This window comes from Micropterus salmoides, unplaced genomic scaffold, assembly GCF_014851395.1.
Source record: "Micropterus salmoides isolate LMB-PRFRI ecotype aquatic unplaced genomic scaffold, ASM1485139v1 Ms_hic_scaffold_6, whole genome shotgun sequence".
NCBI classification, from domain to species: domain Eukaryota; kingdom Metazoa; phylum Chordata; class Actinopteri; order Centrarchiformes; family Centrarchidae; genus Micropterus; species Micropterus salmoides.
The window spans coordinates 4502536-4530043 of record NW_024044348.1 but is presented as its reverse complement, the minus strand read 5'-3'; the positions used below and the strand labels follow the sequence as shown (position 1 = coordinate 4530043).

Here is a 27508-nt window from a genome sequence, read left to right as displayed (position 1 = left end):
GATGGCTGCTACTGGAATCAACAGTAGTGGAAGCTGTGGTACTTTAATGTTTACCACACTGTCTTATTGTGTCTCATTAAATCAGTTATACACACAGTCCTGTCCAACTTATCTCTGTAGACATGTTGTTATGGTGTGTTATGGTGTTTGAGTGTACAAAATAGAGCATAATGCATTATCATCAGCTGATATTGCTTAACAATGGCCAGAGGCATCAAACTTGGTTTTCCAGCTTAAATCTGTTGTTTTACTGGAACGCCGTCAACTCGAGTGTGACGTTATTCCCAGATCTGACCTCCGACTTCTGAGGTAAATAGAAAGCCTAAGCAACTCGCTTCCCCTCCGGCCCATGGGACCTTTTTTCGTGGGAAAAAATATGTCAACGGCGAGAGACAGCTTATTTTTTGAACCTGTTTGAACTGAGCCCTGAATTTCACATGATGTTTGTCAATTTAAAAAATTATTTTGTTCGTCAAGAAAGTTGCAGTCTGTCATGAAACAGTAAAGTTACATTTCGTTTTGTGTGAAAACTACATCTCTCGTCTTGTTCAATTTACGTCACCAACTGCTAGCTAGATAACTCGCTATGTTCCGTGCAGAAATATATCTCACCTGAGGTGTTTCATTCAACGGCTCTGTCCTTTTATCACATCATCTACACATGGGAGCTCTTTGACGTTAGCTTCAGTCATTGAGAGAAAAAATTACGTCACAATGACTTTTTGAATTTGTGGCCTTTGTAATTACGTATTTTCACAGTCTTAACTGTTGTACATCAAACTGCGACTTTCTTGACTTTTAAAAGTACATTTTTAATTGACCATCATTATATGAGATCAAAATACTTAGTTGTCCCTTGCCATTGACTTCTGTACATATTTTTTCCCAAAGTAAGATCCTATGGTGGTCCACCGGAAGGGGAGGGACTTAGACTCTCTACCATAGACTGTATATAAAAATTGGACGTAGACATCGTGACGTCACCCGTTGGTTTGTGGACTGCGGTGTGGCCGATAGGGCGCCGCCGTGTTGAATTTTTGCAACCAGCTGCACCAGACGTGACCATTTTTTGACGAGACGGTTGAGCTAACGGCCGGCGCTAGTAGCTTGCTTAGCTAGCTGCAGCTGTAATTCACGTTAACTGTCATTTTAACAGGGCTGACAATTTTGTCTAGCGAACAAAACTAAATGTACTCACCGACACAGACATGAAACTAGTGATTGAGAACATAAACTCTATGAATGCCAAACATCACTTCTTGTCCATACAGATCATATTCTGATTGTCTCCACTCCTTTTCGGCTCTTTTTGCACTGCCGCTTGTTCATCCTTTCTTTCCATTCTTTTGGTAGCTCCAGCGTATGACAGACCCTCTACCGCTCTGATCTGAATCACCATCCATTTCCTTTATTCTTTTCGGACATCGTGGTACGCAGCATGATGATTTCCTGCACAGTGTGGACACTTTACTTGCACCTGCTCTTCCTTACACGCCTCCCTTTCACAGTTCTTCTTCCCACATCTTCTGACTCCTCTACATACTTCAGCAACATGTCCATATTCCTGACAGCAGAAACATCTCTATATATCCTGGCAAAACCCCCACAAAAGTCAGACACACCGACATTACTTTCCCCCTTCTCCCCTTGTCGGAAACTTGTTAGCGTTTTTGCCACACAAACATCTTAAACACTTCGAAATGGCTCGGCCTCCACTGACAGCGGTACACCACTCATCATTTCCTGACCCACTGACCCGAGTGGGAAGCAAGTCAAACAGCTGTGATCTTCATACTCTCTAATCTTCAGCGCTTTATCTCTCTGCCGCCTTGACGCACGATCAATGATAACCATTCCACTACTTGTTATCGCGACCAATCGCACATCTTCAACCTCGTGCTGATCTTTGAATCTCCCGTCTGTTCGTGTCACAGCTATTAAAGGGGCTATATCTAGTTATACAATGAAATCACCTATTAATAAGTTACTTTTTTACAGCCTTTTATCAACTGGTTGTAACCTCACTTAGAAATGAAGCGACTACAGCTAACAAAGCCCGGTCCACTAACGCAACAAAACGACCGGCTGGCTGCACAATACAGACTCCAACACAAACTCCAACATAAACTTTATGTCAGGATAAAATCCAACAACAAAGTTTTATGTTCTAGAGCCTGTCAGGCCAACAGAATGAAATGGATGTCGGGTGAAAATACGGTCAACATCACAGAGACACCGCTGATTTGTTTTGGAACAGACAAAACTGACATTAATCCTGGCAGGTTGATGGCATATAGACAACATTAATAACATACGCACATAATCATAAGCAGATAACACACGAGCATGGATAAAACATAAAAGCATGTAAACTAGTTAACTTGTATGGCTTTCCACATTACTTCAACAGCTAACACACCCCACATTACTGTATTGGTCCGTACCGCAAATAAGTGAAACTTAAAGCTCGTTACCAGTGGGGGTCGAACATAAGTAAGAGTCCAGGAGATGTGCTAAAAACATATGTTTATTGAAATAAACATGAAATAAGTTCAAAATTTCATTAATCATCTGTTCTTGTTCCACATTCTTTGCAGAAAAAACAGCGGACTGTGGTCCGTATAAACCACCACAGGGAAAACAGATGAGCGAACACAAACATCAAAATGTTCTAAAGCCATGACTAGTGCCAAGGCCTCCCTTTCAATGGTCAAGTACCATTGAAAAGTTGCAGATCGGATGCTTTTTATCAAGTTTGTTTATTAAAGCTACATGCTTCACATTTTGCCTTTTTTCCAACACAGGACAGCCTGCCACAATATGTCCTCTTTTTTTATAATAGAAGCACTTGACGTCTTTTCCCTTCAAATCATCCTTATCAGCCTTAACATCAAGCTTCAAGGGACCAGCATTTCTGCAACCCCTTCGAGACACCACTAGGCCTATCCCTCACAATAGAAGTCAGGTTATCAACTTACCAACATTACAAAAAAGAAGATCCCCAAAAACATATTCATCAACTAAGACAGCAACGTTAAAAACATCACAAACCTTATGTTCATTTAAGTAAGTTGAAACCCTCTCTGGAAGACTGTTTTTAAAATTCTCCGTTAATGCTAACTATTTAAGCTGTGCAAAATCACCAACCTCATTAGATGAACACCAGCAACCAAAAAAAAGTCTCCTTCTCCCGAGCACAATACGTCTGATGGCCATACTTTTTCAGCTGGTGAAACCTTTGATGGGACGCCTCCGGCACCAGCTCACACACTCTAAGCACAGCAGCTTTTTCTTTGTCAAAATTAAGACTGTCTTCCGCCCGAAGTGATGAGTAAACTGTCTGCGCTTTACCACTCAGAACCCATTGCTGCAACAACAACGTGCACATTTAGTGTAGAAGTCACCCGCTCAAATAAGGTGAAATATTTGTCAGCATCCCTTTCATTAAGGAGGAACTAAGCAAATGTTTCTGCTTACATCAAAATTCCTACTTTGGAGCCACTTTGTTCCACCTGATCTCTGTATCCATGTTTTAGGGGGACGGTGACGGGCTACAATCAGGAGAGCAACAAGCGCTTCTGTTGTGGATGTATATCAACATTTAAAGTGCTAGACCCCAAAAATAAGAAGAGGTGAATTCTGTGCCCTGCCCCCTGTTCTGCCCTTTTTGAGACTTTTGTTTTGGTGTTCATGGTTCTGGACCTTGTTTGCGTTTCAGTCCTGTTTTCTGGCCCTCCTCATGACGTCCCTCCGCCCACTCTGGCTTGGTTTGGACTTTGTCTCCCCTGTCAAGTGTGTTAGTTGTTCCTGCCTGCAACCTCGCCTGGATCGCTCTTGCCGTTGTTTAAGCCTACATTTGGATATAGAGTTTCTTCATGGACTTGTTATCTTTGTCACAACATTTGGATTTTCTGTTCGGACATTACCTCTTCTTTTTGGATTTGTTTGGACGCTCTGTAAGTGTGCTCGCTTTTTGTTTGTACATCTTTGGACCTGAACCTGCCATTTAGGGCTGCAGACCTGTTCACCACTGGACAAACGTGACTAAAGTTTGAAATCTCAGGATGATTTAATTTTAACCTGATAAAGGAAACTTTCTCTTGATGCATAAACGTGTTGCGACCTTCAACAAAGCAACTGTTTTATCCTGCTGTGGTCAGTATCCTTTCCAAGGGTTTTACCTGGTGTAGTAAAATAACATGTGTCTGTGTAGTAGATCTATCATAACTGTGGATCTGAGGCTCAGAACTGTGAACTGTGTTCAGATTGGGGTGGCTGTGGCTCAGGAGGCAGAGCGAGTTGCCCGTTAATCCCCGGCTCCTCCAGGCTGTATGTCAAAGTGCCCTTGGGAAAGATGAACCCTGAAGTTCCCCTGGTGGCTGTTCCACATTCCTGTGTGAATATTAGTTTTTGTTTGAGCGCTTAGGCTCAGTGTATGAATGTGAGTGAATGTATTGTGATGTAGTGTAAAAGCACTTTGAGTGGTTACAAAGACTAGAAAGGCGCTATACAAATACGGAGCATTTTCATTTGATATTTCAGTATGGAGAAGTGTAAGATAAAAAAAGAGGAAACAGCTCAACGCATTTGTAGTTATTACTCAACGCACGTCTACTGTTACTCACTTCTCTTCTTTTCTCCTTGTTCAGCTTCGATTCTAGTTTAGCATATGTGTTTTCTGTTTATTTTTAAATCACATTCTTGTTATGCTGACTTGTGGTTTCTTCTCCACGAAACCACAGTCTTTCCCTAAACCTAACCAACCACGTGTTAGAAAACCCTGAGGGAACCATTTGAGTCACAGACTTTGGTGTCTTTTTACTTCTTCCTTAAACTTATATTGCAAATACAGGACTAAAGTGTACATAGTACATAGAGAAGTATGCAGACCATTATACAAATAAAAACCTTGCCAGGGGTGTTCTATATTATGTAAAGATGTTAAAAGAGGAGGCACATGTTGACAGTTTTTCCAGCCTGTTTGTTGTTGGATTTAGAAATTAAATTGATCCAATGTAGAAGTAGAAAGTTTACTGCTGGTTTTACATTTCTGAATGTGGAATTTTGCTGTTATAATTAATTTTCTGTGTACCAAGGAAGATACTTAAACGATCTGGCGAATACTGGCATGCTGGAACGGGGTAGATAACTGGTGGCTGATTGCGAAAAGAGGTGCAGGTGTGTGAGAGTGGAGCCAGGAAGACCACGCCCACCTGCAGACAGACAGACTCACAGGGATAACGGGGACAATAGGATGGGGAAACAACAGAAAACAATAGGTAAACAGAGGAGGGGAACTGCTGCATATAACAAATGGAGAGAACAGCTGGTTCACCAGTAAAATCTGATTGTGTACAAAATCTAAAAAGAAAAAAGCAATTTGTTCCTACATAAATATCTCTGTTATTCCAATTAAGATACCTGTGTGGTGAGAAATGTTGTTTATAAATTAGAGAGCATGCTAAAAGGACCTGCTTGTGGGATGTGGATAGTTTTACAGTGACTGTGTCCACATTACCACGTCCAAGCATGCCCACCCACAAACACACACATTCACTACTTACATTTGTAGTGAGAAATAATATAAGCTTGTATGTTGTTACTCAAATGTAAGTCAAATGAGTTAATGTCATGAAAGCAGTACCATATGTAACAGATTAACATTTAATGTATGTGACTGGTAAACAATAAAGAGCATTTTTATAACAAATTTACACATACAGTAAAAACTACACTGTAGATTTAATTACAAACACAAAGTATATTATATGTACTGATTCCAGCAACATGATCACAGTATAGGATGTAAACAAAATGTTTTCTGACTGAATACAAACAAGTAATGACAACAGCATGAAAGGCAACAGAATACATACATGGCAAAACTATAAATAGTGCAGCAGTAATAGTTGTGTACGTGTGTGTATGTGTGTGTGAGACACATGCACAGGTTCCTCCTAAGTTTTAATAATAGCTCATTGGAGCCACAAAGAGAAGAAACTGGCAGCATCTGTGTCAGGTAGTGTTGTAGTACTTGAGACCGTTCTTGGTCTCGAGACCGGTCTTAAGACCCCTTTCTGATTGTCTTTGTTTTGTCTGAAACACCCAATAGGGGTGTGGAAAATAACTGGTTTTAGCATCTAGCAGCTCTACTAATAACAGCAGCATCAGAAATAAAAATAGCAGCAGCAGAGGTCAGTAATAACGCTGTAATAATGTGATAATGCTATGCAATGTATCATTAAATAGCTGCTTTTCATTACTACCTACTTGTTTGGATTGTTACAAATACTTAGTAGTCACACAGTGAGAAAAATACATCTTTGTCCTATTCGTTTTACAATCACATCGTAGCCTCATAATCGTAATGAGGATGCCTAAAAATTCCCACCCTTGAGGTGATGCATCGAGATGCATACGGATATTGAATCAAATCGTGAGACCAGTGAGGATTCATAGACATTATCTTGCTCTTTTCTGTTCTGACAATAGCAGCTAAGCTTTACTTCCAATTAGCTTGTGTTGCACTCTCTTTCATGACGTGTTTGATTTTGACTGTCCGATGCGCCGGGGCCTGTAAAAACAATTTATTTACATATATATTTAAAAATCTGACCGGTCTACCCCAAACAAATGGTCTGGCCCTTCTGGAATTTGCCAGAATTTGCCAGATGGCCAACCCCCCACTGATGAAGAGGTACCAGGCAGGTGCAGAGGGGGGTGCAATAGCTGCCCTTTTGCCCTTTGCTTTTGCTTTTTTCAAACGCAAAATTTCCTTCATTTTATTTATTTTAAAAGTTGTAAAGGCCCTTTTGTGAAGGCCTGCCTGATCAAACTTTCAGTAAAATCAATTCATAATAATTTCGCAGTAAATAAAATGACCCAATTGATGACTTTTCACCTGATGACCTCATCCGTGACGAGCTGACAGCTGATATTACTTCTACACTATAAACAAAGGTGCTCTGTTCACTTTGTTCGGTTTGGGGGAGAAAAGTTTCACGGGCGTAATTTGTAATTTGACCAAAATCTTTGCACTTGAACTAGGATTATTACAGTGACTTAATAAAAGCATTGTGCCTTGAAATAAAAAATAAGTATAACAACATTGGTAAAATTCTAAGCCTATTCCTCCGACTTATAGCCTACTTCAGCCCTTATCCAAATAAATAAATAAACAGTAGTGTTTATAACAGCTCAACTACAATAAAAACTCAATAACTGGAAGAACATGTAAAAATGTCAGTACCAATGTAAAAAAAAAATAATATTCCTGACATCAAAGGAAAGAGTGAAGAAGAAATGGCCCTATAAGATTTGAGAAAAATGTATGAATTGTTGAAAACAAACATAGGATATATATTAGCTGATTTAACAATTATGTGACCATGAAAAGATGTAAAGATTGTTGAGTGTGTGGGACTGGCTCACAGTGACTGACCTGCTGTAATACTGCAGCATCTGCCAAGGCTGACTGCTAAGGAGACGCTCACAGAGCTGCACACCAAGAGCTGCAATTATGGTCACAGAATTGTTTAATCAGCTAATATATATCCTATAGTTGTTTTAATATCTGTAGTTACAGATCACCTCCAGTAGTATCAGCAACAACACAATAGCAGCAGCAGCAGCAACTGTTCCCTGTAAGTTATGTCATCCCACAGTGTTTTAAAGCTGGAGTTGAGTATTCCCTGTTTCTTTTTGCGTCCCAGCATTTGCTGATGTATCGACACAGAAGCATCTGTATATGCGTTTCAACAAGGAATACATAACGATATATTTCTATGTCAGTAGTATGAGAAGAGTCCTATTTAAATCCTTGGTCCATGTGTCCTTTTCGAGCACCTGCACTTCCACAGGTCTCTGCACGGCCCTGAGAGGTACTATCCTTCTTGGCACAAGAAGAGAAAAAACTTAGTCAGAGCGACTTTCTGAAACGGCAATCAGGTAAACTGGTGGTCTCTCACCGCTCTCACATTCACTCAGGATCCAGTGGCGTGTTCTTCCTCAGTTTCACCCAGTGCTGGCAGTGTTAAGGGCGATTAGCTCACCGCCGAGGGCTCGCTGTTAGCCACCGGGGGTTGTTATTGTTATAATAGTGTTATGGAAAAATCCCCATTTTTTTCAATAGCTTCTGTGTCATGTGATTCAGGGACGTCAAACCAATGGCGAAATGTAGTACAACACTGTGCAAATGCATGGGTGTCTTTTACACTGGGGACGCTGGGGACATGTCCCCATTTATATGTCCCCAAAATAACTTGCAACAATGTTAAATAACAAACCTTGAGAAAGGTTTAATTCCACAATAAGAAAACACTAAATGTATTGTAATTATATGTCCACTGTAACACTGTAAAAGACAAGCTGCTGATTACTGCATTACATTACATAATATTTTTTATATTTTGAATTTTCACCTGCTCCCTGAATTTTGTGTTTCACTTCATATAAATCAATACATTTTCACCATAAGTTGGTGCAGAAATGTCTCCAGAATGTAGGAAATTAAGTATTTATTTTCTGGGGGAGGACCACAGATCCTCATCGCTCATATATTTCAGCACTGAATTTTTCTTCAAAACTGGTGTTTAAATATCTTCTCGTCTTGTTTTTGTGATATATTGGGCATCGTCACATCTCGTCTTGACGGGTGCATCAAGCAACTACCACAGGGAGCATTTCAGAATAAGAGCGTTTTGCCTGCCGGATTTTGCCGACATGTTTAGATTTTGGTGATTTGGTGATTTAGTGCTTGCTTTTTGTGCCTCTACTATGATTAAGAAGGCTACATAGTTAAACTGTTTCTTTTTTGTCTGATTTAGCTGTGTTTATTGTTGATAAACGATCAGAAGTCTGTAACAGGTATTTTATTTAGAAAATTGACTGAATTCGCTGCCGTTTCTGTATCTGACTTCCTGCTCGGTTCATGCGCTCTGTGCTGCTTCACGCTGGGACGCTTCTGGTGTGAGCACAAACATTTAGCAGAAAGGCTGCAATCAGCTCTGTCAGCAGAGAAGCAGACAGACTCTGTGGACTTTCAGAGAGAGTCTGGGGTCATGTAAACTTGGTTAATATGACTTTTTAGCAGGTGGCCACACGATGAAGCTCCGAACCCAGTGTGCTGGGAGTCTAGCTCTGCACCCGCATAACATGGAAGGTATTGGGGGGGGGGAGCATTTCCATAAAATATTAATAACTATTAATAGAAAACAGAAAAATGACTCAAATTTATTATGAAGGGGTGAGTCTAATTTGCCTAATATAGTCCTACAATTCGGCATTGGTTTGAAGGTATTGAAAAAAATTATGATTTTTCCACAACACATAACACATAATTTAATGATGGTCCCTAAACCAACCCCCGGTGGTTAAGAGTGAGTCCTCGGAGTTACACTGCCAACACTGGGTGAAACTGAGTAAGAAGACGCCTCTGGATCCTGAGTCAATGTCTGGCCAATATCCAAATTTAAACTAACTTCACTGCGGTTGCTCACCCCTCCTCCTCCTCCTCCTCCTCTCAAAATCTGATGTCAGCAAATAACAGAAATGTTCAGTTTGTGCTTCCCAGTGAGTCCCTCTCTTGCCAGACCTTTTCCCCCTGACCAGTGTTAGAGTGACATACAACTATTTACTACGTTTCTCAACCGCAGACGGGCAGTAAATCAGTTTTTAAACTGCAGCTCGGAAAACATTAGGCTACTCGCGCATTCCAGCAGCTCATTCCTCTGTAGGGGATCCAGCGCGTTGTCACTCCAGCTCCTCACATGTGGACGCTTCTTTTGCAAACATTTGAATGGCTGTCTGAAGCCGAGCTTACACTCACATCTGACTGAGGTATTTTTCTGTTATATTACCTATATATCTATTGTATTACCTGCAATTTGTTTGATAATGACTATTTTGAACATTCCAGGCTAAATAGCCCGTTGTTATGGCTGGAGCACATGGACAGTGATGGTCTAGGGGGAGACCGGTATGGTTCTAACACATTTAACTGCAGCAACTATACATTGCTAAATATTTAAGCTAGACTTCTCAAACTTTTCTACAAAGTACCCACATTTGTTTACTACAAATGGCACCAATTCAATCAGAATATCACAGACCTCACGAGTTCATCTCATACATCGTGTTCCTTTGTTACAGGGGAGATTCTAGGATCAGGATCTTTAGGGTTGCTCGGCCCCTAATGAGAATGTAGGATGCATACAATGCCTTGCAAAAGTGTTCACTAACTGGTGGAGGGAATAAGTATGCCTAGAGAGGAGCTGGTGCAAAGTCAGTCAAGAGCGTCACTTTGTCTTGAAAAGTGGTGGGCTCAGATTAGGGGCGTGATGACATTTCATTCATCATTTGGGCAGGAGCGTCGGTACAAGTAGCGCCTTTACTAGTTTAACTACATTTCTCAGTAGCTTTGTGGTAGCGTCGCTATTTTCTGAATCAAATAATTGACCGAGTAGCGCGCTAGCTTCCGCACACGCTACGTTTTTTCAAGCATTTCTGAAGGATCAGTGAGTGACGTCACACACGGACCTGTAGGCCTGATGCAGCCGGTGGAAGCGCTTCCGACGGTGACATCACGTACCGATCCTTAGGCTGATGACTGCGACTTTGCTGCAGGGGAATAAAGGGAAAGGCATTGCTGAAAAAGTTAGAGAAAGCAAAAAAAAAAAAGAAGGCGCTGATTTTAAAGCGTTAGCCAGCCTTTTACTGAATCACATGACGGAAATATCAGCAGATAAGGTGGGCGTTAGGGTAAACAGACTGCTGTAGGGTGGAACACAAGCTTCTATTTCAGGCACTCACATACTTAGATGAGGTTTTATGATAATAATCTTTTCTCTACATCTATTCAAAACTACTGCTGGACCAAACAGCTCAGCTGCAGCAGCAGAGTGAAGTGCAGTGTCGGTATTTCTACTGCCATTACAATACACAACAACTCTCCTCTGTGCAGGGAGAGGAGACTGAAGGACACGTGACAGCTCTGCAAAAAAAAAAGCATTAAACAGACACAGGCAACAGCGTATAAACACACACACACACACACCATAAACAAAAACAACAACATTTGTAGAGAGCAAGACCATAGTGTAATTTAGCAGAGTGCAAAGGATGTTGGAAGAAATATGTTTGTGCAGAAGTTGTGTACATGAGTACATGTTTTGATTTACATGTTGTACAGATGTAGATGTCATAATCACAGGTTATTGCACAGTGATTGTTCCTGCCACTGTGCGTCAGATGTTTCCTGTTCATCAGAGTGACGGTATGTGGAGAGAAAGTGTTCCTCTGTCTGCTTGTTTTGGCATACAGAGCTCTGTAGCGCCTCCCAGAGGGGAGAAGCTGGAACAGGTTGTATCCGGGATGTGATGGATCTGCAGTGATGTTTCCTGCCTGTTTCCTGACTCTGGACATGTATAAGTCCTGAATAGAGGGAAAGTTGGCACCAGTTATCTTTCCTGTAGTCCTGACTGTTCGCTGTAGTCTGCTCCTGTCCTGTTTGGTGGCCAATACAAACCAGACAGTGAAGGACGTGCAGAAAACAGACTGAATGATGGTTGTGTAGAAATGGATCTGCAGCTCAGCAACACACCCCTGGAGGGCACCAGTGCGGGTGCTGGATGTGATGTGCCCCAGCCTCACAGTGCGGCATTAGGATCTGGATACTTTTTACACCACTGAACATTTGTGAGTTATATATGTGGATTTCAGCTCTACCTTTCACACCATCCTCCTGGCTTTGCAGCAGAACAAGCTGAGTGCACCTGACTCCACAGACTTTCTATATGACAGGAGGCTGCATGTAAAGCTGGGAACACATGCCTCTGACACCTGGACCATGAGCACCGGTTCCACAGTCGACACTGTGGAGTCCTTCGGCTTCCTGGACACCATCATCACCCAGGGCCTCTTCAAGAACCCTAAAGCATAGGGTATTTCCATCCTGCAGGAGTTGAAGAAGTTCAACCTGCCAAAGACAATGATGCTGCACTTCTACACCCCCATCATCGAGTCTCCTCCTTCATCACCATCTGGTACGCTGCTGCCACTGCCAAAGACAAAGGCAATACTTAGGCAGCGTATTATTTGCACCATCCCACCAGGACCTGTACAACTCTGAGGAGAGCAGGAAAGATTGTGGCTGACCCCTCCCTTTCCCGGACCCAAACTATTTCAGACACTCCCCTCAGGAGGCTGCAGTCCAGGTCGCCAGTCCTTCGCAGGGACACATAGACAAACAACCACTCACGGTCACACCTAAGGACAGTTTAGGGCAGAGGTCACTAATAGGCGGACCGCGGTCCGGATCCGGACCCAGCCGCCGTCCTCTCCGGACCGCCGACCTACAGTCGATTTATTATTGAGACTTACTACCTCGTGACGGAGCATTTCTATTTTAACCCGCGCAGCATTTCTAGCATTTACTGTACTGGTTTAGAGGACCAGGAAACTCACAGACCAATCGCATGTGCGCCAATCGTCTCATGTGACGCTGCTCAGCCAATCAAATCTGTGCATACTGATGATTGCGAGTCGAGTCCGCGAGATTCACCAGAGACGTTTTGGAAACACACCCGAATTGAGGAGACGAAAGATAAAAGAGATTTCACATGACTTTTAATCAAGAATGTACAGATTTTTACATGTACATTCCTCCCACGGGCAGTTCAAAACCAGAATATCTCATAGATCTCCAATATGCTAGCTGGAGCTCACGTTTCTCACTGAACAACAGAAAGTAGGAAAGTGGTAGCTCTGTTAGAGGAAATGAAAGAGTAGAGGAGGCATTACAGCTGTTCATTTGTGTGTTTATTATAAAATTGGTTAAGACTGCACTTCATCACTTCAAGCTACACTTTTTATTACATTTTTTCTAAAAATTAGGCACTTTAGTTTACTTAAATTTAGAATTTATTATTTGAATAGTTATTATTTATTATCCCTCCAGTTTGATGTGAAAACTGACTGAAATATTATTTGATTTGACAGTCCGTTGTTGACTAAAAACATGTGTTGATACAACTATAGGTTATAGTACTGAATGATAACGCAAGTTTGTCGTTTTGATGTTCCGGACCTTTGCTTCAGGAAATTTTCTCTAACTGGATCTCTATGAAATCTAATTGAATACCCCTGGTTTAAGGTAACCAATCACCCTAGCCTGCATGTCTTTGATACGGTGGGAGGAAGCTGGAGCACCGGGAGAGAACCCACGCAGACACGGGGAGAACATGCAAACTCCACACAGAAAGGCCGTGGCAACCGGGGTTTGAACCCACGACCTTCTTGCTATGAGGCAACAGTGCTAACCACCGCACCACCGTGCCGCCATTATACAATATTATTATAGAAAAAATAATGACAACAATGACAAACAATGGGCGGTGGTACAGTGGTTAGCACTGTCGTGGGTTCAAACCCCGGTTGCCACGGCCTTTCTGTGTGGAGTTTGCATGTTCTCCCCGTGTTAGGTGACCCTAAATTGTCCTTAGATGTGAGTGGTTGTCTGTCTATGTGTGGCCCTGCGATGGACTGGCGACCTGTCCAGGGTGTACCCCGCCTTTCGCCCGATGTCAGCTGGGATTGGCTCCAGCCCCCCCGCGACCCTGTACACAGTGGATAAGATACATGCCTTTGGTGTGAGAGACCTGGGTTCAACTCCCCAGTGTGACACATCCACCAATGTGTCCCTGAGCAAGACACTTAACCCCTCGTTGCTCCAGAGGCGTGCGACCTCTGACATGTATAGCAATTGTAAGTCGCTTTGGATAAAAGCGTCAGCTAAATGTAAATGTAGCTGACTTGCTTAGCCGGGTGCATCTGTAATTCACATTAACTGTCACCATTTTAACAGGGCTGACAATTTTGTCTAGCGAACAACAGAGAAAGTGAACAGCCGACTCCTAATAAGCTTTTTCAACGGTGCTGGTTAAATTTACACAGCGTCGTGGGTACGAGTCACTCGAGCCTGATTGACAGGTCGCCATGGTAACGACTTGTCAATCACACATAATCCCGCCCTGAAGCATACTCCGCTTTCTGGTCTATGTTCCTCTAAATGGGACCAGAATTCACAAAATGAACATCATGCTGTGTTGAAGAAGACTTGAAACTAGCGACTGAGAACATAAACTCAGTAGGAAAGTGTTTACTGAGGGAATAAATCAGCTGAGATTATTTCTAATGGAACAGGATTTCTTTTTGCAACCAGAGGAGTCGCCCCCTGCTGGCTGTTCGATAGAATGCAGGTTTAAGGGACTCCCGAATTGGCCTCGCTTCATTATGTAACCTTCACCAATAGATGCCACTAAAACTTACACACTGAACCTGCTGTTGAAACAGCTTGAGAATCTGTTTTTGATTTAGTGTCTCTTTTTGATAAAAAACAAAATGCTTTGCATGATTTTATTAAGAGCACCAGGAGGTTTCTACAGTTATTTAGTGTCTGGTTTTACTTTACAGTGCAGTGAACCAGAACACTGTGCTACAGCAGGTACTTTTCCTGCGACAGGTGACAGAGATCCTGAGAAACACACTCACTGTGACGCCGGCACAGTTTTCATTTTGAATAAAAGCTAACGATGCTGCAGGGAAATAATGAGACCCAGTAACACGACAGGATCAGACTTTATGCTGTGTACTGGGGGATAAATTGTCTTAATCCCTCCGGTGTGTCTCTCGGGCCGCTGCAGGTCTGGATTACCAGCTGGGCCTGCAGGGCACACGAAAAAACAAAACTGTCACAACCACTGTGCATGAACTGGAAACAGGCAGGAAGGAGGCATATATTCAGCCGCAGTCTCATGGACGCAGTTCAGTCTGCACATAAGTCAAGTCCTGAGAACACCTATTTTTATCACCTGTGCAGATGTCAAATCAAAATTATTTTTCTGTTACTTTCCATTTCTACTCTATTATATTTCAGAGGGAAATATGTGTACATTTTTCTCTTGTAGTTACTTTACAAATCAACATTTTACAAAAAAACATCTAATAAGATAAGGAAATAAATCCCTTTTTGTATCCCATGTGAGCCTATTATGTCTGTGGCTCACAATCTTTTTGGCTTGTGACCTCTTAAAAAAAAAAGCAGTGCTCTCCTTGTCATATGTCATATGTCTTTATTAGCAGGTCCTCTAAACAGTGACTTATTTTATCTCCTCAGATGGTTTCATTTAAATAATTGTTTAAGGCACAACGAGATAAATGTGTCCAATATTTCACAACCAAAGTTGTTGTTTTTGTGTATCAGAACCTTCTTTTCTTTCCTTTCCCATTAGGTTGGGGGCCATTGGACTAAACTAGCTAACTGTATATAAACTAGTTAAACTAATGTTATATATAAAAATAAATCACTTTAAGTAGGATTTTGAATATTCTTGCATTAGTGTAGTGGTACGTAAAACGGTCATATTAAGCTTTTTTTTCTCTCTCTCCTTTTGTTAAATATCTTTTTTGTGCATGTAATATGTTGTGAAAAAGTCCCCATCTCCCACAGAAAACACTGCTCTGAACTGCCTGAAACAGCTTGACTGTATCCAGCCCATTTTTCCCCCGTAACCTTTCTGTGTCACTTTGTAACACGCATCACAATGTTCACAAGTACACCTAAAGAGAGAGCTGGCAGCGTGAGCGCAAAGCTGACGGTGTGAGCAAAAGACTGATCAGAGAGAAAGCAGCAGAGGGAGCTGTAAACAAAATGACTGATTATCAAAAAAGCAAAAAGACCAACAGTTTTTTTGCAAGCTATATGATTTACTTAATTAAGTAAATTAAGATAAAAGTTTTTTCTTCAGTTAGTTTTATTCTCTCTCAAATTCTCATTTATTGTTTGATTTAAGGAGTTTTGTTTGACTAAACTGGTGATATGATTCCATAAGCACCGCGTTATGTGCAACTCCCAAAAAAGATGAATAGAAGTGAGATGCTTCACTCTAAAACAGAGAGTCAGCACACAAAGAATCAGAATCAGAAGGAGCTTTATTGCCAAGTAGTGTTTTACACATACGAGGAATTTGCTTTGGTGTTGAGGTGCTACACGTAGACAAACACAAGTTGACATAAATAAATGTAGAAATATATTAATAAGGAAAAATTTAATGCAAGTTATATAAGAATAATAAAAGAATAGAGAAATATAATACAACTATTTGCAGAGAAGAACAATGTGGCAGATATTTAAATGTACATTAGTCCAGTTGTGCAGACGTATTGCAGTGGAAGAGAATATTGTGGACATACATATATAAATCGACAATATAAAAATATAGAACTACTATTAACAACAAATACTGTATGTTCAATGTGCCAGGTTGGTGCATGATATGAAATGAAATAGTATTTACATGTTCAGAGACATGGGCATTATTTGAAAAGGGGGGAGTGTCAGTGGGGGACCAGGGGCTTGTTAATGAGGCTGCAGACAGGAAGAAACTGTTTTTGTGGCGAGAGGTTTTGGTCCTGATGGACCGCAGCCTCCTGCCAGAGGGGAGAGTCTGAAACAGTTTGTGGGAGGGGTCAGCTGCAATCTTTCCTGCTCGCCTCAGAGTCCTGGAGGCGTGGTGTCGTCGGCAAACTTCAGGAGCTTGACAGACTGGTGACTGGAGGTGCAGCTGTTGTTATAAAGGGAGAAGAGAAGGTGGGGGGGGGGGGGGGACGCAGTCTTGAGGGGATCCGGTGCTGATGGTCCTGGAATCAGAGAGATGTTTTCCCAGCTTCACGTGCTGCTTCCTGTCAGTCAGGAAGTCAGTGATCCACCTGCAGGTGGAGTCAGGCACGCTCAACTCAACTGCTCAACTTGTCCTGCAGCAGGGCCGGGATGATGGTGTTGAAAGCAGAGCTGAAATCCACAAACAGGATCCTGGCGTAGGTTCCTGGTGAGTCCAGGTGCTGGAGGATGTAGTGAAGGACCATGTTTACTGCATCGCCTACAAACCTGTTGGCTCTGTGGGCGAACTGCAGGGGGTCCAGGAGTGGGTCTGTGATGGATTTGAGGTGGGACAACACAAGGAACTCAAAAGACCACAGAGGTCAGGGCGACGGGCCTGTGGTTCTTGTTTTTTGGGGATAGGGATGATGGTGAAGGCTTTGAAGCGGGCCGGCACATGGCATGTCTCCAGTGAGGTGTTAAAAATGTCTGTGAACACCGGAGACAGCTGATCAGCACAGTGCGTGGGGAGACAGAGTCCGGCCCAGCTGGTTTCTGCCTCCTGAATAGTCTGTTGACATCCCTCTCTGAGATAGAGATGGGGGATTCAGCCCTGACCCACCATTCCCACCATTTCACCCTCTCCCTCCAGAAGTGGCGTCATTTGCAGAGAACTGGGGCCGTATTACAGAAAGTTCCTATCTTATGTTAAGACAGGAAGAGTCTAAGATAGGATTTTTCCCAATTTGGTATTACAGAAGCAAATCCTAACTAACTTTAGGAATCCTATCTTATCTATTTTATCTCAGGTTTGGAAATCCTAAATACTCAAACCAACATCGGTTATCAACTTTTATGTCTGTTACCTACCAACCCATGCCACTTTTCTCATCTCGCGAGCTAAACAGCTTTTAATCGTATTTCTTGAATTTAACAATCTCCTATCAAAGACTTGCATTACGATGGGCTACTTTTGGTACATCAAGCGTGTTACATAATAATGAGACATTATATAGCGTTACATCCCCCACACATCAATTAATAAGTTCTGTTGATATTTTGTTGATTTTGTAAAAGCAATTAAAGAGCAGCCATGTGGATTAAACAAGTTATTAAACACTACCTGGTGGAAAAGTAAAAGTTAGGACAGCTACAGTTATCCTAAAGTTAGGAGAGCTTATTTTGGATCTTATGAAGTTAGGATGCTTCTTTAATACACTTTTCCTATCTTAAGTTAGGAAGTGAACATTGACTCAGGAACCCTTAACTTGGGAATCCTAACCCGTATTACCATGGTTACCAAGCAGTTAGGATAGGATAGGTTAGGAACTTTCTGTAATACGGCCCTTAGAAATGATGACACAGCCGCTCACGCTCTGCTCTCTGATTGGGTCTTGCAAAGCAGAAACACGATGCTGCTGACCGGGTTTTTGACATCGTATTTTTATTAAAATATTCTGTACCGTGCAAATAACACTCATCTGCCTACACTTGTACTGTGCATGTCGCCGTTTACTTTGCAATGATTCCCAGTCTGTTTTCCGCCGCCACACTCCCGTGTTACATTCAGTAACAGTCCCAGCTCGTTATTGGTGCATGCAACAACAAAAAAAACTGGGCTGATGCTTAGTCTGTATTTATTTATTTGTTCGCCAAATCTTCTGCAACTACAGAAGAGACCATCTGCTTCATGTTTACACCGGCACACGCGTGCCCAGCGTACCTGAACGGGTCCTAGCTGTGCTCTTTCAGTCGTTTTAATGTAGACAGAGATCAACTCCAAAACATAGCTGGTGTGGACGGAGATCGTATTCGTTTTAATTCTCTGTTTGTAAACTAAAACGGAGTAGTGTGGATGGGACCTAAGTCTCTCTGAGTACAGGCGTTTAGCTTCTCACACCTACTTGCTAAACCTGTCCGGCCCTGTCCCGACTCCTGAATGCCTTCTCCTCCTAGTGAAAAAGTGAAAAGACGTACTGCAGCATGATTTAACCATGTAGAACTGTTCTGGTTCAACCTCTAAACATAACCATGAACCTTAAAATGAGCATAATATGGCCTCTTTAAGATCTGAGTACTTCTTCCACCACTAGCTGTAGAAATTTATTTGCCTTACTTGGCCGGTCTTTGGACGCACACAAGTTCTGACCTGTCGGCAAGTCAAACGTTTCAGGTATGTAGGATGAGCAGGTCTCAACTCTGAGTGTCACCCAGGTGATCAAAAGGTGACAGTTCAGTTCAGGTAACATTCCAGCCACATTCTAACCAAACCTGAAAAACACCACACTGATGGTGCATCTGATTCAATGCAGAAGAACAAGTCCTGCATAGTCAGCAACCTAAATGGAATCAGATTGTAACCCTCACATGTTGGAAAGCCTGAAACAGAAAACATTTTTTTAAAGAAATCAATTGAAAGCAACACGTGCGTATTTTCTGAGATTTAACATGGTAAATAATTTAACGTGTTTTTTTTTTGTGAGAATGATGATTACATTAGCCAAAAATTGCCAAACAATCTCACCACAAAGTCCATTTACTAGCTCCTGTGGAGCCATTGATAATCCCAAAGTTACGGTCTTGACTGGTCTTGAAATAAAATGAAAACCGGGGACATTTTTGGTTTGGTAGTCAGTAAGTCATTAAAAAATATAATGTTATTATATATGAAATTAAAAAAGGGGGGACAATTTCAGTTTTATAGTCTGTTAAATGTAACTCTTCTGAATGAAATCAGTTCATTTTGAGGCAGAAACTACCTTTCAGTCAGAGTTGTATTGGCCATTTCAACAGGTAAAAAGGACTGGATTGGTTGGTACACATCAAGTTAAATAATGTAGAGTCATAAGGATCATTGCAAAAGAGATCTTGTCTTTATTTTATATATAACTCAGCAGTAAGTCATGTTAATTATAGGCTACAGTCTGTTTTCCAAATATAAACAAGGATATTAGACATTTACGCCTACCAAACATATTCCATCGGCAACAACAGGCTTCTATTATTGCCTACAATCACGTAAATTTCATGCCAGGCCACAATTGTGATTCTTCCCTTAAAAGAAACGTTAAAGTATCAGAAAAACATACTTTTGCTATCATCACGCTCCCGCAGACGGCAGTCACTTTTCGGCAGGACACCTGTGTGCTCTGCTGTCCAGTCTTTCTGGCCACGTAAAAAAACTGATTACAGGTCAGTTAACACCTTAAACAGTCTATGATTAACACACAGTTAAAAACGGGGACATCTGGTCACCCTATCAAAAAGTGGTATTAAGCCCGGTCTCGAGTGCTACTGCACTAATTCTGGATGTTCAATTTTCCATTTTTCTGACCATCTGTGTTGACTTAAAAGTGGAAAATAAGGAAGGGAAGATAATGATTAAAAGCTCTAGAACAGCTACTAAATAGACTTTGTCCAAAGCGGTTTCCGAACTCGGGAATGAACTCTCACTCTCAAAGCTCTTTGATTTTTAAATATTTGGACACACAAGTAGAGTTTTCCTCAACTTCCCTTCAAGATATTACCAGTATTATATTACATTACAATGATCATATCGCCTGTAAGCTGTGTTAAAGGTTTTCTCGCCTACCCAGTCAGACATAAAAGCATGTTTGGAGAGAAACTGGTGACAGGTGTCCTTAAACACGACCCAACAGCTCAGGCTTTACTATAACTGACGCCTTCCTCCACTTCTCTTCTAACGAGGTGAAATTAAGTCGGATTAAAGAGTTAATGAAACCACATGACCTTGTTGGATAATCCCTTGAAAGTGACCAAAACATTCTTTTCCAGACTAAATTAAATTAGTTTTATATTCACCTGCACCAGTGAGTCCACATACTGACACACACTCCTCCCTCTCAAAACTCTTAAACCGGTCCTGCAACTTTTTTTTTTTTACTTCCTCCGTTGTGTTGTGCATGCCTTTGAGACACATTTTCTAGATCTGATCTAACCATGTTTCTCACGCAAGGAAATCCGAGTCTATAAGAGCCCGCGGTGCAGCCAGGAACCAGTTCTACAGTGCAGACGGATCCAGCAGATGAACATCATGGGTAAAACTACACTCATTTATTGTTTTCACCTATAAATCTGTTTCTATACTGCTGCTGCTGCTGCTGCACACAAACCAAAGTCTGCACAGATTTTGCTATAGAAGTTGGTAGCAAATTAACTTTTCTAAAACTATAATATTGCAGCTGCTGCTTTGACATACAAACCAAAGTGTTTTTTTTTTTGAGCCATTTAATTTCACAAATATAGTAAACAAATAGCAAGTAAGTAAGTAAGTATAACTAGTTTATTTGTTTTTTGTTTAAATTAAATGTCAAACGCAGCTAAAACCTATACACACACTTTTATCAGGAGCCAATCACCTCAATTTCAGGGTTTTTATCAGGGTATTTTTTTCTTTCACAATTTAGGACTAATTACTATTTATTAACTATAATATCATTGCTGCTGCTGCTGCTGCTGCTGCTTTGGCACTCAAAGTTCAGCATTTAGCATTGTGTAGCTGATTGGTATCTTATTTGCAGATGTCAGGGCTTGTTTTTGTCTTAAAAAAAAATGCTACTTGTTGTTTCTCACTGGGCTCTAAAATATTATGAAAACACAAAATGGCACAACCAAAAGAAGTTGTAACAAATGGTTTTATCATTTATTAATGCTTTTACATCAGTTGTAAACTTTACATCATAACAGCCTTGGTGTTTCAGGTTGTTTGTAAAGCTGGTGTTTATCCTCCTTCAGCATGTGGAGCGAAATTATTCATTAATTCAAGGTTCAAAGTAGAATTGTTTTTTATCATTCTTTCATCATTATATATAATACTCTCTTTTTTATTTTACTAATATTAAATTTACAATTGCTGCATGATGAATTGTAAAAACATTTCACTACATTTTGTGAATGACATTTGATTCTGGAGAATTGATTGTTTATTAGAAATGTTCAGCTCCTTATGCTTTTTTAAGGACTTCTTAACATTTATAACTGCAGACCTTTTGGCTGATCTGTAGAATTATTATAAAGTTGAAGCAATCAATTTTTATTATACTGCTACTATATTGTCAAAAGAAGGTTTTTACAACATAAGATGGATTATAGCCAATCTATAAAGCATTAGTAATTCATTTTTAATTATAGCAGCAGTGTAATGTTGGTCGATCCATCACTCTGGTCCAAACTGAAATATCTACAATGATTGGATGGACTGGATGGTTATGAAGATATACTTGTTACGGTCACGATGAATTGTAATAACTTTAATGATCCTTTTCATGTAGCGCCATCAACAGGTCAACACCTCAGTGTGTTCAATACTTTGGTTTGTGATCAAATGCCTGAAAAGCTAGACATTTCAGCCTCAGCTGTACTTTGTGCTTAGTGCTAATTAGCAAATGCTATCATGCTAATACTCCAAACTAAGATAGTAAACATGCTAAATACTATGCGTGCTATGTTAGCAGCATGTTAGCATTGTCACTGTTAGCATACTGACGTTAGCATTATCAAAGCATCCCTGTATCTAGAAGTACAGCCTTACAGAGCTGTTAGCATGGCCGTTAGCTTCAAATCTTTTATAAAGGGTGATTTATTAGAAAGTAGTATTAAAAGGTACCTTGTAAAATAGTTTTTCCTTAATAACAAATGCTTTATTTTAACATACATCTTGTACTGTGTGTGTGTGTGTGTGTGTGACAGCTCAGAAGACTGTTCTGATCGTGTTCGCCCACCAGAGTTCGGGTTCATTTAATGCGGCGGCGCGTGACATAGCAGTGCAGGAGCTGACAGAGCAGGGCTACAAGGTTGTCGTGTCCGACCTGTACGCCATGAACTTCAAAGCCAGCGCCACACAGGACGACATCATCGGTGAGCTCTCTTACTCCCTCTCTGTTAACAAATGTGTTATTCAGTGAGCAGAAAAATTGATACGTCAGGATTTCAGAACCTGGAGAGACAGATTCAAGTTTTCACGACATCAAAATAAGTTTTGACAACATAGGTTGTTTATGCATGTTTAACGACACAGGTTGACACAGGTTGACACAGGTTGGCACAGGTTGGCACAGGTTTTGGACCCAAACGCAGACACAGAGATGGTACTGGTGAGTTGGTGAGGTTTATTGCACAAACGGTGAAACTTGCAGGCGGTGTGGAGTGAGCAGTCCCAAAAAACACAAAGCACGAAAAAACCAAAACTCAAAGAGGTGATAAATCCACACAAGAAACACTGAAACACTAGAAACACACAAAAAATCAACAGTAACAAAATCCACAATGAACTGGCAACAACTGAAACAAACACAGGAAGTGAAACATGGCAAGAAACACTAGGAGCAGACTAACTACAAACTAAAACAGGAAGTAAAGCTAATCCAATCCAAACTCGTGACAGAGTGTTTACTATGTTACCTAAGTCACGTGACCTTTGCACATGACATAAAACACGTGGCTAACGTGAAACGGTTGCAGTTTGGTTCGGTTTGGGCAATAAAAACTACGTGGTTAGGAAAACACTGTGGTGTGGATTGTGTAAGTCATGTGACAGAAGTTAATAACATCATTTAAGTTAAAACTCAACATTTACGTTTCACATGGAACTCGAACGGGATTCTCCTGAGTGAAAGTCCAGGATTTCCCCCATCCAACCTCCCATCTCTACTCACGGTGATGACGACACCGCGGCACTATGAAACATTATTTTCATGCCAGGGCGTTTATTTTTTTTGCTGCGTCGCAGAATGCACATCCTCCAGCTTAGCAATCTTGCGCACACACTGAGGTCAAAGTTCAACATCATTCAACACAGCGCAAATCATATCTTATCTAAAACTGTTGTACGGCCACTTGAGGGCGCGGCCACAATAATACTTACTATATTTATTGCTTTCATTTTTATGTAATTTCCTAAAACAGCTGCTCACTGCAGTTCTTAGAAAAAGTTACTCAAACATAAGTCAATGATGCATTTGTTGGGGACTATTTTCAGCGGCGAATGAATCTACATGTGATGCTCTGGTGAGTTTTTGAGGCAGCAGGACGGTGTATGTGGGATTGAGTCAGATTAAGAAGGACCATATCAGCCAGTGCAGCAGTGAGGCTCACTGATGTGCTTTTAATAATTTCTGGACAACAAAGGAGGAAGAGGAGACATCAGGCTGTGAGACACACAGGACTTGTTAGCAGATACATATTCAGTGTTGGTCTTTTTATGAGATTAGTTATAGATAAATATAGAATATCACCAGAGTTGTGTTTAGATTCTGTGTGTTGTGTGCAGGCGACCTGAACAAGCCAGAGCTTTTCCAGTATGGAGACGAGACGATGCGCGCCTGGCAGGAGGGCCGCCTCACTGACGACATCGTAGCCGAGCAGCGCAAAGTAGAAGAGGCCGAGTTAATCATCTTCCAGGTCAGAGGTCACTCACATCAGATTGGTCACCAAAGTCCATTCAGTTCCTACAGAGCTGAGGGACAGTTGTTATCCAGACATTTCAGAGAGCCTAAGTCCCCTCCCTTTACGTCGGACCACCATGGGACCTAATTTTGGAAAACATATGTTTTGTCGTCAACTGCGAGAGACGGCTGATTTTTTTTTTGATCCTGTTTGAATTGTGACCTGAATTACACATAGACGTTTGTCACTTTAAAAATACTTTTGCAAGTCAAGAAAGTCGCAGCTTGTCGTAAAACTGTCAATATAAGACTGTGAAAATACGTAATTACAAAGACCACAAACCCAACTATATGTGACGTCATGTATAAATACGATTTTAGGATGCCTTCTTCTAATTCCAGAGAGGATAGATTCAAATTTGCTTTTCTTGGCTAAACCTATAGGATTACATGTGAAATTCATGTGGTTTTTCGGATAATTTAAATCAATCAATCGGGTTATTTTCATTCTGCCATAAAATAAAATATTCATAACACACACATGCATAAATAAGGGTTGGAAACATAAAACACATTTAAGTGAGTATGAGATGTGTACAAGTGAAGGCAAATAAAGAAACTAAAATAAAATAAAACAATAAAAGCATAAACATAAGTGTCTCTTCTTGCAGTTTCCTGTGTACTGGTTCAGCGTTCCTGCCATCCTGAAGGGCTGGATAGACCGGGTTCTGACACAAGGCTTCGCGTTCTCCCTGAAAAACATGTACAATAATGGTATATTCAAGGTCAGTCTCTCTAAATAAATGTCTTTAACCAGCACAAAACGATTTATTAAATAGCATTTATTTTGCATTTATAGGCAGTATATAAGATTTAATCAACAGTTTATAACACATTAAAGTTGATATTAGTATTGTGTTCATGTTTATTACTGTAGAGTATCTCCCTGCAAATATGTCTTCTTATATCTTCTCCTGTAAAGAAATACTTTATATTATTGCACCTCTATTTTTACCATATTAGAATGTAGTAGCAGCCTCTATTTATGGGTGTCCACAGGATTATTATTATTATTATAAAAGACATTAATAAACACTTGAATCTGCTGTTGTTTATTTTATTAAATGTATACCGGTAGTTATTAAATGTTGTTTATTAACGCTAAATAGGAGCACTTAAAGTAAAATTGTGAGAAATGTGAGATTAATTAAAACTCCTTTCTCCATTTTAACGACATGATATCCTGCAGGCAACCGCTCCACAAAGGCAAAACCGCAGTAAATAGCCTACATATTTGGTCAAAGTTGAATTATAAAGTGTATCTGACCTTCTGACATCTGTTTTAAAGTATGTCATAGTCCTGTAAAAACTGCTTTTAGAATTTAGAAGCAAGTAAGAAAAACACAACATCTGTGTATCACGGCATTCTGGCTGTGCAACAGTTTTGTTCCACTGGTTCCTCTCATCATGTTGGATAACAGGTGTCTTTTTGTGTTTCCTTGAAGGATAAGAAAGCAATGTTGTCCTTCACTACTGGAGCAACACAGTCGATGTTCAAGCCTGACGGGATCAACGGAGACATCAACGTCACGCTGTGGCCTCTGCAGGTGAGCGACATATGTGCATCATAGCAAACACAACACCATCATTACTATTAATCATTTATTTATAGAGCACTTTTCAAGAAGGATAGACCACAGAATACACCGATCAGCCATAACATTATGACCACTGATAGGTGAAGGGAATAACACTGATTATTTCATCACCATGGCCCACAATATAGTGCGATACAATACAAAAAAACACTAACAGCCTCTGACCTGATGACCTAAGACTACAGGTGGGAGGATGAAGCTGTATGAAGTCAGCGATGTAAGGAGGAGTTTGTCTGTGGGAGGCTTTAAAAGTCAGAATCTGAATTTTTCAATTAATTTTTAACTGGTAGTAAAAGTATAATCAGGACAAAGTAAGACTTAAAGTATTAAAAAGAAAGGTACTCAATGCAGAAAAACATCCTTGTGACTGTTGTTCTTTATTCATATATATATTACTCATGCAATAATGTAAAAGCAGGATTTTACTGTTACTTTTTTCATTACGGATTGATCCACTAATTATTTTCTCCATTAATCGATTGTAAACATTCTGTAAATAGTGAGAAAGGTTGTCAATTACCCAGAGCCCAAAGTGTCTCTGTCTAAACCTCAAAATAATTTTTAAACATATATTAAATTAATCAAAAGGAAAAGCAGCAAATCTTCACATTTGTGAAGCTAAAATGATTTTACATGAAAAATTGTAAATTTATAACAAAACGTCATATTATTTAAACTCTTTATATGTTTTGTGTGCAAAAATCTTACTTTGTAAAGTAACCGAAGCTGTCAGATAAATGTAGTGAAGTCAAAAACACAATATCTCCCTCTGAGATGTGGTGAAGTAGAAGAAGGAAGAACATAAAATACTCAAGTAAAGTACAAATACGTCTAATTTGTACTTAAATACAGTACTTGAGTAAATGTACTCAGTTACTGTCCACCACTGCCTGTCGCCATCTGTACACCATCTAATGAAGGCAAAACGCTGTAGAAATAATGATTCTGTGTTGGTGGACGGTTGTTAACGTGTCTCTCTCTGGTTCATTTGTATTTCTTTCAGAACGGCACTCTGCACTTCTGTGGATTTCAGGTTCTCGCTCCTCAGATATTCTGGAGTCCGGCTCACTCCCCCCCATCGGCGAGAACCGCAATGCTGGACGGGTGGCGAGCTCGATTGAAAGGACTGTTGGCAGAAAACCCTTTGAGCTTCGCCCGCACTGAGCTCTTTGACCTCAGCTTCCAGGGCGGGTTTGCGCTGCGGCCCGAGGTGAAGGAGCAGCAAGAGTCGCAGCCCTACGGCCTCACCACAGGACACCATCTGGGGAAGCCGCTGCCCCCTGACAACCAGATCAAAGCTCCCCCGTCCGATGAAAGTGCCTAACCAGACGGGAAACCTTCTCTTCACTAATGAACCTTGAAACTCATCCATATATGTAACAAGGTCACTTTAATAACAAAATACAGGATTTTATTAATACTTTGTTTACTGAAGCTGAAATAAAACTATTTATAACAATGACTTCAACTTATTTTGATTTAGATGCAACTAAATATTTTTCATTTGCAAACCAAACTGAGACTAAAGTTGTGTGTGCAAGTTGTGTAAAGTACATTTATTCAAGCACCTAAATACTTTTATAGGTACCTAAGTACTTTTAAGTTTGATATTCAAGTACATTTTTGCTTATAATACTTGTGTACTTTTACTTCAGTCATATTTTTGCATGGTATTACACAGGAATCTGACTACTTCGACCACTAGAAGAAGTACTTTCCTATAGTTCTGTGTATTCTGTACACATGACATGTATTGTTCTTCCTGCTTTGTTGCTTGTCCTGAAGTTTTCCTT

At 40.6% G+C, this 27508-nt stretch overlaps 1 protein-coding gene across 3 annotated transcripts; it reads left to right on the top strand.

Annotated features, from left to right (window-relative positions):
* The first annotated feature begins 3804 nt into the window (after positions 1–3804).
* nqo1 (NAD(P)H dehydrogenase, quinone 1) lies at positions 3805–27177 on the top strand. 3 transcript variants are annotated; one of them, XM_038701510.1, is made up of 8 exons: positions 3814–4155; positions 5101–5279; positions 20631–20712; positions 22364–22531; positions 23943–24073; positions 24729–24842; positions 25563–25664; positions 26719–27177. In XM_038701510.1, the coding sequence occupies exons 3-8, from the start codon at positions 20700–20702 to the stop codon at positions 27037–27039; spliced, it is 849 nt and encodes a 282-aa protein (XP_038557438.1). In that variant the 5' UTR covers positions 3814–4155; positions 5101–5279; positions 20631–20699; the 3' UTR covers positions 27040–27177. The 3 variants fall into 3 exon arrangements, with proteins under 3 accessions (XP_038557436.1, XP_038557438.1, XP_038557439.1); XM_038701508.1 differs by lacking the exon at positions 5101–5279 and having other exon boundaries at positions 3805–3956; XM_038701511.1 differs by lacking the exon at positions 5101–5279.
* Positions 27178–27508: the final 331 nt, after the last annotated feature.

Coding starts and splice junctions, on each gene's coding strand:
- nqo1 (XM_038701508.1), top strand. CDS start 3,876: ATGGACTTGTTATCTTTGTCACAACATTTGGATTTTCTGTTCGGACAT. Junction 3,957..20,630: donor TGGATTTGTTTGGACGCTCT/GTAAGTGTGCTC, acceptor TTCTCACGCAAG/GAAATCCGAGTCTATAAGAG. Junction 25,665..26,718: donor TCACGCTGTGGCCTCTGCAG/GTGAGCGACATA, acceptor TATTTCTTTCAG/AACGGCACTCTGCACTTCTG.